The 13,550-nt window shown below is 41.3% G+C and overlaps 4 protein-coding genes across 4 annotated transcripts; 1 reads left to right on the top strand and 3 right to left on the bottom strand.

Annotated features, from left to right (window-relative positions):
- Positions 1–8,272: 8,272 nt before the first annotated feature.
- Positions 8,273–8,958, bottom strand: LDX57_009386 (uncharacterized protein; the record flags this gene model as incomplete). Its single annotated transcript, XM_046091112.1, has 4 exons — positions 8,273–8,458; positions 8,515–8,672; positions 8,736–8,805; positions 8,860–8,958. The coding sequence occupies 4 exons, from the start codon at positions 8,956–8,958 to the stop codon at positions 8,273–8,275; spliced, it is 513 nt and encodes a 170-aa protein (XP_045947089.1).
- A 1,069-nt stretch (positions 8,959–10,027) lies between these two features.
- LDX57_009387 (uncharacterized protein) lies at positions 10,028–10,782 on the bottom strand (the record flags this gene model as incomplete). The annotated part of the gene is made up of 1 exon (XM_046091113.1): positions 10,028–10,782. The coding sequence occupies one exon, from the start codon at positions 10,780–10,782 to the stop codon at positions 10,099–10,101; it is 684 nt and encodes a 227-aa protein (XP_045947090.1). The 3' UTR covers positions 10,028–10,098.
- Positions 10,783–11,406: 624 nt separating this feature from the next.
- LDX57_009388 (uncharacterized protein) lies at positions 11,407–12,108 on the top strand (the record flags this gene model as incomplete). Its single annotated transcript, XM_046091114.1, has 1 exon — positions 11,407–12,108. The coding sequence occupies one exon, from the start codon at positions 11,407–11,409 to the stop codon at positions 12,106–12,108; it is 702 nt and encodes a 233-aa protein (XP_045947091.1).
- Positions 12,109–12,510: 402 nt separating this feature from the next.
- Positions 12,511–13,452, bottom strand: LDX57_009389 (uncharacterized protein; the record flags this gene model as incomplete). The annotated part of the gene is made up of 1 exon (XM_046091115.1): positions 12,511–13,452. The coding sequence occupies one exon, from the start codon at positions 13,450–13,452 to the stop codon at positions 12,511–12,513; it is 942 nt and encodes a 313-aa protein (XP_045947092.1).
- Between the last annotated feature and the right edge of the window lie 98 nt (positions 13,453–13,550).

Consider the following 13,550-nt stretch of genomic DNA (forward strand, 5'->3'; position numbering starts at 1 on the left):
TATATGTGAGATTATAAAGCTTATGTTTTAATTATATTAGAGAATAGGGTGAAATCGATAAAAATAAATAAAAAAATGAAAATCAATTATTTTGTGAAATATATTAATAAAAACATATACAAAATATGATTCAAAAAAATGGACAAAATTATCATCACGAGAAATATTACATTCAATAAAAAACTAATCATTAAAAATGATCAAAATAATAACAAAATAAATATTGTATAAATTATTATTTTTTTTATTAAATGATTTTTTCGACAATATGAAATTTTAATATAATTATTCGCAAAATTATTTAATCGAATCAATTAAAAATAAAAATTTTGAATACTTAATTCATAATCAAATTGTAATTTTAATTTCTAATTTTGCAATTTAAACATTGTTTATTTCAATTGTATCATTTTTATTTGTTTTTGTCAAAAAAGCAATATAAAATAAAAAAAAACAAAAAAATTATTATATTATTTTATGTGTCAACAAGGTCTTACAAAAATCAATTTTGTAACAAGAAATTTGATAATTATTAAATTTATGTGATAAATTATAAGAATGAATCATTTAATTTAATTATTTAAACGATTATGTTTCAAACCTAAATTTTTAAAATAAGAATTTTTTTTAATTATAATAAAATTATAATCTTTTTTTAAAAAGATTAATGATAAACAATAATAAAAATATAAATTGACAAATCTAAAATCATTTTTATATAAAAATAAATTGATTGTTTTGATTTTGCATTTTGCATATTGTCAAAAAAATAGATATATAATGTGAAAAACAATTTATATAACAATATTAAAAATTTTCAAATTTATTAAATAATCTATGAAAATTGATAACAAAAAGATTTTGATTTTGATGAAATATTATTTTTAATAATTGTGAATATTTTCATCAAATTTTTTATAATTTCAATAATCATCAAAAAAATGAAAATGATGTTGTTTTGACATTATTATAATTTATTTTAATGTGGAATTGAAATTTTGTAAAATTTACATGATGCAGTTAACGAAATTCAAGATTTTAAACAAATATACAAATTATTAAAAATTTTATACAATTTTAAACAAACAGATCTTCTATGAAATCATATGTTTGATTTTGTATTTCAAAAAATTAATTTGATTTTGATTGAAAAAGATTTTTGCTTTTATAAAAGTCAAAAAACATTATATTGATTATGTATATTGATGATGTAATCATCATAATAAAAATTAACAAAATTATAATTTTATATATTAAAAATTAAAAAAAAATTCAAAATAAAGATTTTCGATGAATTCACACGTTTTTTTTAAATATAATATAAAAAAACATTATATTATTAATATAATTTCATACAATTAAAACATTTATATTAACAAGATTCTAAAGAAGTTTGACATGTAGATCAAAATAATTAATTTATCAATAATTCTTAATTAAAAATTTTTAAATGAAAATATTCTAAATAAAACAAAATTTCCAAATTTCGCAAAAAAATAAATTGTTTGAATTGATTTATTAAAATTTATTTCAATATTATTTTTGTTATTAATATCTTTCAACGCTATAATTTCAAAATAAATGAAACAAATAAAATCATTATATTATAAATTTACAATTTTTTGAACTGCAATATTGAATCTAATTTGATTTTGAAAAAAAATTTTAAAGATTTTTTATATAATTATATAAATTCATTTTATACAGATCTCAAAGATTTCAAATCAATTGAATTATTTATTTTTTATTATTGCGAATATTTTATTTTATAAATTTTAAAATGTTATTTAATTATGATTTTGAATTCGTTCATTGTTGAATTTATTATATGAAATCTTATTATTAAAAAATTATATAATTTAAAAAGTATATTAATTTAATTAACAAAAATATAAATTATTTTATAATGATCTATACAAATTTTTACAATATTTTGTCATTTATTAATAAAATGTTTTATTTTTTGTTTTTGAAATGGATCGATATTCGTTATTTTTTCATGAAAAATGCAATCAACATTAAAATTATTAAATTTTGTTTTATTTTTATTGATCAAAATGTAATTGATGAATTTATTAAGATTTTTTTTAAAATCCAAATTCGCTTAATTCCGCGTTAAATTTTAATAAAACTGAATTTGTTTGATTTTGACTGCAATTTTGAACGTTTCATCATTTTTCAAAAAATTGCAGTCTTTCGGCCAAAAAAAATATATTGAAGTGATGGTTGGTTGGTCTCAAACTATTCCTAATATAATTAGTGTGTCATGTGATCCACAATAGATTGTATTTAATTAGTTGCATCTCGCTGAGCGAGGCTACTAGGCAATTCAGACATTTCATATATTTCGGGCTCTACCGTAGCCGTCAATTCCTAAACAGTACCTCCTGCATGGCATCTGTCCCTTCCAGGTACAAGAATGACTTTTCGCAACAACACCACTCAGTAAGAATTCCCAAATCTACCTGCTCACGCGCTGCTTGCAATAGCTGAATTCCGATCAGCATCTTGTATCGTATCAACCCGAGACAGACCAGAATAGAAGTATTAACCTCCGGATAGCAGAAGAACCGATTGTCATCGAGCGGATCCCTGCCTGCATCCCACTGTGGTCCACAGTATGCTTTATTTGGAATCCGACAGAAGGAGATATTGACCTGCGGGGGAAGCCGTGGCAGACATAGTCCCTATTCCTTTGAATCATGTAGTATGCCACGCTGTCCCAATTCAACACGTATCCCATCATCGGCCGGTACAGAGAATACACTCGAGAATGCTCCATGAGTTCTTCCTGCGCCTCGCCAAGTGTTACATCGGTGAGTCGACAGGCGAGCACGTGCTCGGTAGCCAGGGCGGGAGACCTTTGGATATATTCAAATGTAGTATTGTCGACGCTCATGGCCTCTTTGATATGCATAGTAATTTTTCCGCTATCTGGCAGTGTGAGTAGCGCATCTGCGTGTTTCCAGTGGCATGCCTTGATGTTTTCGCACACTGGATCATATACTCGGTTGTCTCTTCGCTTGTGATCCTCACTGTAATAGTATACTGCATGGCATTCACAACACGCAGATAACCCCCTTGTTGTGGAACAAACAGGACAACCAAAAGTTTTGGGGGGGGGCAATGCATAGTTTCGTTGAAGATGAATTTGTATCTCGCATTAGACAATTTCAAGCGATGTGCCAGTGTTTGATTGAGCAAGAGAGCATGGCAATCCCAGATCAAAAGCACCTGGAAAGGGGAAATTAATTCTCCATATATCTTAACTTAAAGGCAACGTAATTTGAGAAGTTCCGCTACAAGCCCCGCAGGAATCAAATCTATCTATTTTTAATGGCCGTGGGTTATTTGTATTTTCCGAGCATATCCAGTCTCATCTCGTACGAAGCGCTATCTTGCTGAAAAGGTTGTTTGCTGGAGTTGAAGAAGTAGGACTTTGGGGTCAAGTCAGACTATGAGCCACACAGGGGCACATTACCATTCGGTACATGCTTGATTACGGTATAAAGGGAACCTTTCTCTGGAGCGTGCCGTCAATAGACATGTTATGATAACGAGAGTGTCTGACTTCAGCTTTACCATAGAACACGCGGGCGGATTCAATGTGCCATGTTCACTTACTGAAAATGACGCCTAAAAGGCATTGCAAGCATATATGAAGACATAGGACCAAAAACCTGTTGTTTGATTGCAACACGTATTTATAAAAATCATGGCCAGGGCTCTAGTAACATGGCTACATACGTACGTAAGAAGGAAACCAATATATAATCCAACTAACACGTTCGGGCTATGGAGATTCTATACTAACTCGATATCGGAGAGACAGCAAAAGAAACAAATAAAGAAAAAAGCCCGAATCCTATAACGAAGGAGACTGCTTATCTGGCCCCGATGGCCCACTGTATGCTCAAGATCCCAATAAAGCGTGGAATGATGACATTCCTTTACCCAACAAGTAGTTGAAATACTTATCAGCACCTGGAGTTTCTGCAAAGGCGTCACGCAAGTGCCTCAGAATAGGGTCCTCTTCGTTGTCCATCCGCCCATACAAATCCTTTTCCAGTGGTCAGATTTCCCGGATTCTGATTGAAGAAACGACTCCCATAAAGATAACCCCACAGATTGAAACAACCTATTTATCTGGTCAGTAAGACCCTTGACAGCCTTTTCAAGGCCCTTTTGCGAGTTCAATCTTTTGAGCACATCATTGCTAAGATCACCAAACTGCATGTCGCTGTAAGTCGCAATGATATCTACTATCTCCTGGGGAAATTTCAAGGGCAGTAACTGGACCGCAGCCAGCCAAGGTTTGACTTCCTTGAGTATCTTGAACTTAATGAGCGCTATTGCCATACAAAATATGGGCTTGCACTCATTGAGGGAAATCGAGCTCCCAGGGTAATGCCAATTAATCACATCCATAGTATCATCTAGAATGCTAATGTTTTCCGTGTTAAATGACTCAAGTAGAAGGCGAAGATCACCACCAGAATTGCTTGTGTTCCAATTTCGCGTCCTCATTTGCATAATGAACTGATAGCATGCGCTGTTCTCGGCTAACCGCACAGACAGTGCTACAGTAAGCTTGATCTAATCTTGCCATGTGTAATATTGTCCAGGCTCGCTATTAAGTGGGCCAAATACTTCCAATTCGGATCTCAGAAGCCGCACCCTTTGTTCAGCCGCCTCTCTGCAATGCACATATCGAAGAGCGTGTATCAATCCATAACGAGCATAACGGAGCGAGTCATAAAAATCGCACCTGATCCAAGTATTACCAGTTAATTTTGTTTTGGTTGGATCCAGAAGATGCTGCAATATACGGTCATTTCTAGATTGGTCCAAGACTGTTTCATATTTGTCCCGTGCCATCTTGACAGTATTACATCCTGAGACGTGCTCGGATGCGTCAAGCTCTTTGCATCGAGCACTGCAGTAGGAAACAGACTTACATCTGTTGCACCGTTCAGTAGTGAAAGTGAAGCAACATCGGGGACATCCAGGGGAATAGGAAAAGTGATGGATTAATCCCTGACCGTACAAGGGATACTGCACCTGCATGGTGTGTGAATTGTGTTTGACTTGGTGATAGGACGGGCTCTTGAACTGTGTTTTGGTCTAGTGTTCTCGTCAGTAGCGATGGAAACGAAATCTTTGATACCATCATATGCTGAAGCAGTAGCCGGGTATTTATAGTTTTACAATAGCCTGAACAAGACGTTCATATGTAAACAATTCTACAAAAGAATGGTAGAATCCTTATCTTTTGACTATATCTTTCTTCATAGGACGGAGCCCTCAGGGACGAGCTCTGCCTGTCTTTGTCGGCTCCGCATGGGCCCGAACCCTGTTTAATCCTTCAGGACAAAGGAATCAAGGTTATAATGGCGTTGCTTCGGGGCTACGCCCCGCGAATTGTTCCCTATTTAGCTGTTCTTTGTACTCACACGAAGTTGTTGCCATAGAGTCGGCGGCTGCTCGTCATCATCTATTTAATAGGTTTCTTTGCAAATGGCCTTTTCCACTTATATTCAATGCAGACAACAATGTTATGTTTTCATTGACCGGAAAATTCAAGTTCTGCCTATGCTGACTTGGCATAGGACGTGCATCCCGTAAGAGCCCTTCACAAACGCAAAATATCTTTTCGGGCACTACAGAAGCTCATTAACGGCAAACACGGTCATTCCCATAGCCAACAGAACCCTAGACCACAAACTGACTTCTCCCTGCTCACTGGGGCTATGACATCAAATGCCTTATAGCTAGTCTCGTCCGGAATCGGGGTGACCCACTCATTGTCGATCCACATTCCACCGGGCAAATTTCCAGAACATGGTCTCATGAACAAAAGCGTCTGGTTACTTAAAGGGTTCAGTATTCTCGGAGGCGCATATTGTTCGTCTTAAGCACCCCTTACTGAGATGTACACAACCAGGAAATCATCTTATCTACGACTTACTGTCCTCGATTTCTTCACCTACCACGTTTCGCTTCCTACCCACCTACCCAGCTACATAAGTATCGCACAATCATATAAAAATGGCGTTGGCATCCGAGCCCGCTGGAACTATCATGGTTGGCGAGAGAGGCGAGCTGGGTGGAATTGCGCGTCGACAACGAGAGGCGGAAGAACAAGCACAAGTACAAGGGTATACTCAACAGCAAGAGTCTGTGTGTCCACTAGCAACGCAAAGGCAAGGGAACAGGACTGATTGGAAAGAACAAAGGCTCCGTTTGGCCTCCAAAACATAGTTTAGCAACGATGTGAAGGATTCAGAATCATACAGAGCTGAAGATATTCCGGAGGTAAAAAAAGAAGGAAGGGGTATCCGAGGTCGGTTCAGGGAATGGAGCAACAGCTTCAAATGCAGGGATTAAATGAAGTGTATGAATTAGGGCTGAAGTTTGTTTATTGTTGTCGGTTTTGACTTGTTCGCTTGGGAAAAGTGTTATTGTGTTTCAGAGACGTCTTTTCGAGGTTGGATAGAGGATATATAGTCTATTCTATAATAGACTTGGGAGTAAATAACAGGATCCCGGAGACAAAATATTAAGTCGCATGTCTACGTACTGAAACTTAACGGCTCCTTTTGTTATGGGTGGGGTTCAAGGTTAAGCTTAGGATGCAAACTGCTCGAATACTGTTAGAGAAATACAGATGCAATGACTGGATCGATAAATAAAGTTTTTGGTAGTGCCAATTGTATTGAATCCGCTCCAAGGGTACATTTGCAACCTTAGCACGGTATGATGACGCCCGCCCATTCCATGCGTCCATTGGCGGGGTCAAAAGCTTTCCCATACAAAGGGGTGCTGGCTACTTGATTTCCCAACGTACGAGCACGAAATCTTCATGCAAAATGTCAGCTTCAATGGGCCTTCAGGCATCTCTTGAAGATCTGTACTCCAGTGGAAAGTACTCGGATGTTACTATAACATGTCGAAGGACCATTTTCAAAGCCCATCGTGCTATCATATGTCCGCAATCCTCTTTCTTCAGAGCGGCGCTAAACTCAGGGTTCAAGGTCAGTCGATGTCTGAAGCTACATAGAATGGTGTTTAACATGTCCAAGGAATCCCACGACAACACCGTCGACTTACCTGACGATGAACCGAAAACAATCAAACGGGTGATCGCCTTTCTATATACTCAAAGTTACGATAGCGAGGAGTTTGAGCAGTCGACGAGTCGCAAGCGCAGTGCAGATTCAGGTCAGACTGTCAATCAAAAGAGAGAGCGGGAGAGTGCCTCCAGCATATGCGCCAAATCAAACAAAGCCCTAAGTCACTTGAAGGTTTACCAAGCCGCAGACAAGCTTGGTATCGATCATTTGAAGCCTCATGTGGTTAAAACCCTGAATAGTTGGAGCCTCCTTAATTGGAGTTCCAAAGCATACTTCGAAATGGCCGCCATAGCGATGGAAATCTCGCCTTTTCATGATCATAGGCTCAAAAACATGATCTCCGATACTATTCGAAACCATTTGCGATACTTTCTGCAGTTCGAGGAGTTTGACAACTTCATCACGGACAATGGCGTGATTGGATTGATCGTCATGAAACAATTAGTCGAAGAAGATATGCTCATGAAGTCGAAAAAAGACCGGATAAGTTGTCTAGAAGATGCAGTTGAGCGGATGAATTATGCAAGACACATTTGCGGTCGATGCAGCAGTAGGAAAGGTGTACAGGTAAGAACGGTTTCTGGCCATAAGGAAGAGGTCATCTGCTCACATTGTTTGCAACCTGTGATTTGTCCTGAAACTGCGGACTACTTGCGTTAAACCTGCTTTGCGATATCTTCTGCTTTCAATTCAATAAGGGTAGCCACAAAGAGGGGTGGGGAGGAACACACAATTCCTAGTAATGCCAGAAGGGCTTTCGAGCTACTATTACCCTCAAAGCTCTAGAGCTGTTATTCGTCCCTTAGTTAGTCTAATAACAGAATCGTTTTTGTCAGCTCTAAATACATCCAGCCACAGCTGCGGGGCAGAAACAATATTCTTTTGGCTCACGTCTAAAAGGGATGCTTCAACTGTTATTCTTCAGATATTCTAGCCTGTGAAGCACTCAAACCTTGACCATTTATAACCTGGATGTCAGACTCTTTCAATTTACACACTGATTATGTCCTTCAAGTTCCCTCGTCCTCCTCTAAAGTCTTTGCTTTCATCCCCCGGGTTTGATACATCGCAATCTCATGATCCAATCCTTCACACCGGTACCCCTTGAACCTCCAAGCAGGTAACTTAGCTCTAAACAGCTAGTCAATCTCTTCAAGGTTCCTCCCCTTCAGCTCCGGCATGAAGAACCAAACACAAATAGCTCCGGCACCGGCAAACCCACCCCAGACATAGCCTAGTTTGGCGCCTAGACTGGCACCGGGCGTATATAGGAGGTAGGGAGTTGTGTAGACTACGACAAAGCCGACGACGACGTTGAATGCTGTCTGTGGATGTAGTTAGTAGCCGTGTGGCAAGAACAGGGGTTAAAAATGATTAGTACCGATATAGCCATGGTTTTCTCGCGTAATGTCGCCGTCCCAATCTCAGCAGCTGTGATATACGCGGCTAGGCCCAACGTCGCATGGAGCACAGCTGTATAGAGAATACACGACGCTACCATTCCATTCGTATCTCCACTTGAGCGGTTGGTTTTGGATCCTAGTCCACCGATGAGACAGAGGAAAACAGCCTGGATTTAGCATCCATGGAATGTGAGTTCACGTCGGCCGAAAATGTCGAAGAGCGTCATTCCGATGAGAGCGGTTACGACGGAGACGCCGTTGTTGACTGCCTATTGCATTGTTAATAAACTATATGTAATGATGATATATGGAGGTTGACCTACCGCATATTTAAATGCCGTGTCACTCAATCCGACCTTTTTGTAGAAGGTTGGCCCGTACGAGCTACTGAACGTTACGCCGGTGAGCTGTTGAAGGGCCATGAGGAACAGTGCAATGGAAGTGCGCCGTCTGTTCGAGACACTGAAGAGTTTAATCCATGGAGCTTTGTCGTTCTTATTGTCAGAATTCTCAAGTGCCACTATTTCGAGCTCACAAAGGCCATCTTCGACTGCCTTTTTGTACTCTCTCACGAGTAGCCAAACTCTAGGCTGAAATCCGCAGTGAATGGTCCCGATTCGGCTACTGCCGCGATGAATTCCCCGACAACAACCACTTCCCACGTCAGCTATATGTGCGAGATGCATGCAGAATGGTCTCCGACTACGTTATCACTCAACACACGGCATCCGAGCACGACGGAGAAGAAGAAGACCCGTATCCGGTAGCCATCGCCTACTGGCCTACCGACACGCATTGTGCCCGAAGAGTCGTTCGAGATGGTCTAGCTCACAATGAGGGGTTTATCTTCAAAGATAAGCACCAATAAAGGCCTTTCGGGATCTCGTACCGCGCTTTGGTGCCTCGAAGGTCTGAAGCTACTAATATTCTAACGCCGACTTGTCCGAGCTCATCGCATGTGGGATACGATATATTCTGTTCCCTGCAAAAGTTTTCTAATATGATGCTGATACGCAAATATAGGAGCCGTGCGGATTGAGCACCAGTTTTACGAGCTCGGTCAGGCGTGCGCGAACGCTGCCGACATTGCACTGTTAGATACACCTGCCTCAATGCCGGTTCAGGATGTTCCATACGGAGTGCTTAGAGACAGGCTGCGGAGTCAGAATGCGGTGTTGGATGTGGCTTTGGTAGGGAAACCAGATTTCACCCAGCTACATCCCAGCTCAAAGACATAGACACAATCCCAATGAAGAATTGTGGGTGATATCTACAATATCTGCCGCACATTAGACCAAATCCATGCTATGGACAATGATAACTCGAAGTACTTACGTCTACTCGAGGTTTTCGAAGAGACTCTTCAATCTTGAAGGACAGAGAACTATAGATACAATCGGCAAAGAGTACTAGTGATCTGTACTACATTCTTAAGTGTTTTACCTACGGAACAGTTCAAAAGCTCACGTATATCATAAAAAGAAAATATCATTCAATTTGTAAATGCCAGATAGGTAAAGACCTTCCAGCTTATGGAAATCACGCATAGAAACCCATAACAACTAGAGCAAGTGATGCTCCGTAAATCCCATGAAATTGGCATTGATCATCAGCGCCGTGTCAACAGCACGATCTGGGTCTGAAAGATCAGGCCGAATAAATCCCCGCTCTTTTTCATTCAGCGCAAATTTACGATGTTGCTCGCAGCAACTACATTCCGTGGTACAATGTCCATATTGATGGGCCCGAATAGTGCTTCGCGCTCTCTCGCAACATCCACAGTCTCGCCCACAACAGCCTCCACGTCCGGCGCAGTCCGCACGAAGTCGAGAATGCAGATGCCACTTCGGTTTCTGTCGGTAGGACTTAAAGGCACGCAAAAAGCCGTTATTGTCCGCGCGGGAAATCTCGAGGAAATGTTTCCTCTCCTGTCTCCAGTACTCTCTATTCAAGACAGATAGTTCTTTCTTCCAATCTTTCAGTTGCTGGGTTTGGTTTGATGATGCGACGCCGCCTTGGGCATTTATCTCGTGATACAGTCGCTGGCACTTTTCAGACACGCTCGTTTCTTGTTGAACGATCTCGCGGATTGAATACTCGATTTGCATTACGTTCATAGCCCACTCTGTGCTGCTGATGGTGGCGTCGTCACTCTCCTTGAGCCAGTCGACCAGTCGAATATACTGGGCGACCTGCCGCAGCCCTGTATGCTCAACAGCATTCTCTATGCGAGTCCGAAGCCCCATTTTGCAGTCTCAACGGTGGAAAGAATGAATGTCAACTTGTTCGCGTCGGCACTGGGCTGACTTCAACAGGTGTGGATAACATGAAGGAGCAGGCAGATCTTTGGCATATATATACCCATTTCTGGAATCCATAATATCTGAACGTGCTGGGATTTTCCATTGAGTAGCATTATCTCAAGAAATTTCATTGTTGTGACTACAGATCAATGAGAAGTTGCGCGTTCGCGTGCTGGGATTAGATATTGAAGGCTACACAGGCGCGCACATCGGTCCAGAGCGTGAGCGTTAGCGCGCGTGTGTTGCTGGCGATTACGCTCACATTAAGTTCCACTTCAATGGCCAAGTAGATGCAATCTTGGTTTACTCGAAAGATGCCTGCATCTCGTGGGGCCATCTCACGGAGTCTTCCGCAACCGGGAGATGGAAACGACAAAGCGCCAAATTGGTCTTCTATGTTCGGGTCCGCATTCCGAAACGATAATTCAGTGTCAGCGGACCGTGACATGGTCAGTTGCACATCATCATGACGACTCAACAATTACAAATGACCGTCGATGACACCTCACTCTTCCACAATCAACAAACAACATCTTTGGTTGAGCTCGCCGGGAAAGGGAATCCACAATGTCTATCTATCGCAGAGTCGGACGTCTTATGGGATCTCTTGGTCTCGGGGATTCAGCCCAGAAGCACTCGGGAGAGGCCCAGAAGCGTTGGGAAGAGACCCAGAGGAAGCGTCTAGAGTCATCGGATTGGGGATATCTCACTGCAACCGGGTCATGGATGAGCCGCATATATGGAGCAGAGCGCAGCCTTGTCGAAGTAGCTCAAAAGGAGGCACTGGTTGACGAAGAAACAAATACTCTTCTGAAGAACTCCGCCGTCGAGCCCTGGAACTACAATGAGGAGAGTGTTTTAAACGAACGTGATCGCAAACTTGGCCTCCTCAACAAGGAATATTGGCACGCAAAGTGGAACCTCCAGAACAGCCAAGCTACATGCCCATATGAGCCTTTGGATAGCGCCTATACCTGCTTTCGAGAGAAACCCCAGTGGTGGCTTTTACCTTCTCTTCGCGCCGACTGTGCTAAGAGGGGTGGATGTTGCTCTAGAGACTGCGGTTGCTGCGAGCGTGCTAGACATGCCAAAAGACCTGATATCGTTGGGCACTGCTCGCCATCCTGTGGTTGCTGTCTGCGAGCTCGTGGGTTCGAGCTGAGCCCTGATGATGCAGCCATCTTTGAACCCAGGTATAATCTTTCTTACAATCGCTCGGTCTTCCGGTCCAAGTTGATGATTCGTTATTTCTTTGGTATCGATGGATGAAATACCAAAAAAATGGTATTGCTAATGGCTCCTGGTGTGATTTAAAAACGGTATTCTGATTTAACCATTTGCTTTGAATAAAACCTAAACTGTTTCCTCTTGGGGCTTTTCATGTCTATACTCTATGATGCCCCTGGATTTGCTTGTAACAGATACTAGTAGCCAGTTCATGATTTCTCATGGGCCCAAAGCGTAGACTCCAGAGCATCTACTGTTATCACATCATCTCTGCATGCAAGGCAAATCTATTCTGTCTAGTCTACAAGGCACCCTTTCAACTTGCCCACTAGCCTACCGCGGTTGTGATGCGTATATGAGGATGTGCAACGCATCTTTATTAGTCAATACTAAGTATAAGGAGAAAGGGTTCCGTTGCGCCAACTGGAAATAGAAGAGGAATATTCACCAGTAATAAGACGCACTAGTCAAGGAAGTTAATGCCCTCTCGCAATCTAACTCCGGCAAGTAAAGCTTTCCACCAAGCCCAGCCACGAAGTGATACCACCAGAAATCCTCTCGAGCAAATCTCATTGCCGTTGTGAATTCCCAATATTCAGGATACCAGCCTGCTGATTCCCAATCTAGGAGACCCGTGATACGCCCCTCATGAACCATGATGTTATGGTGCTGTAGATCACCGTGTGTGAAAACAATGCGGTGGGGCATTCTCGCCATTCCTTTAGCACGATTCAAAGCATCGTTATAAGCCGTTTCCGATGGAAACCCTCCCGACCAGGCGGGCTCTATTAGATAATCATTGAGCTCTTCTTCTGACTCGAATGGACCTGCACGGTGGTTGGGCACTCGGACACTTCTAAGAGGCGTGCCCACGACAGAGCAGATCCTGTTTTCTCCCCATGGACTTTTCCAACTCCTGATTAATTTCAGATAGTGATCAAGTTGTCGAAGCACCGCGTGTTTCTCATCATCAAGTGTCTCGTAGATTTGCCCCAATTCCTTGCCAGGAACACGCGTCATCAGGATGGAAACTGGCGCGTGAGGGGTGTCGGGGTGTTCGCCATAACAGATGACCTTTGGCACCGGAAGACCTGCGTTTCTAGCAGCTTGCATAGCCAAAACTTCCTCTAGCCGAGTGCCATCAGACCATTTTAGAATGAGCCCGAACGGAAGCTGAGCAATTTGATTATCGTAATCGATCCCGACCCAGTCACAATATAAACGGGAAAATCGTCTGATGTACTTATGGGCGATGCCCCAGAAGTGGCAGACTAGCGGATGAGATGCCCTAGGAATGGGAGGCAATTGGTGGCTTAGAACCGTCGTACTGCGATCCGGCCATGTAAAACTTGGAAGTAAGAAGCGAGGAACCAGCCATTGCAGCATTATAATTACATTTCGCGGCAACGATATAAGAAGGCCAGAGTTGCTTCCTAGTAGGTAGAGTGATGTATTATCGAGAGGCGGTGTGACAAGAAGGCCGG

The sequence above is a fragment of the Aspergillus melleus genome (assembly GCF_016097325.1).
Source record: "Aspergillus melleus strain CBS 546.65 chromosome Unknown contig5, whole genome shotgun sequence".
Classification (NCBI taxonomy): domain Eukaryota; kingdom Fungi; phylum Ascomycota; class Eurotiomycetes; order Eurotiales; family Aspergillaceae; genus Aspergillus; species Aspergillus melleus.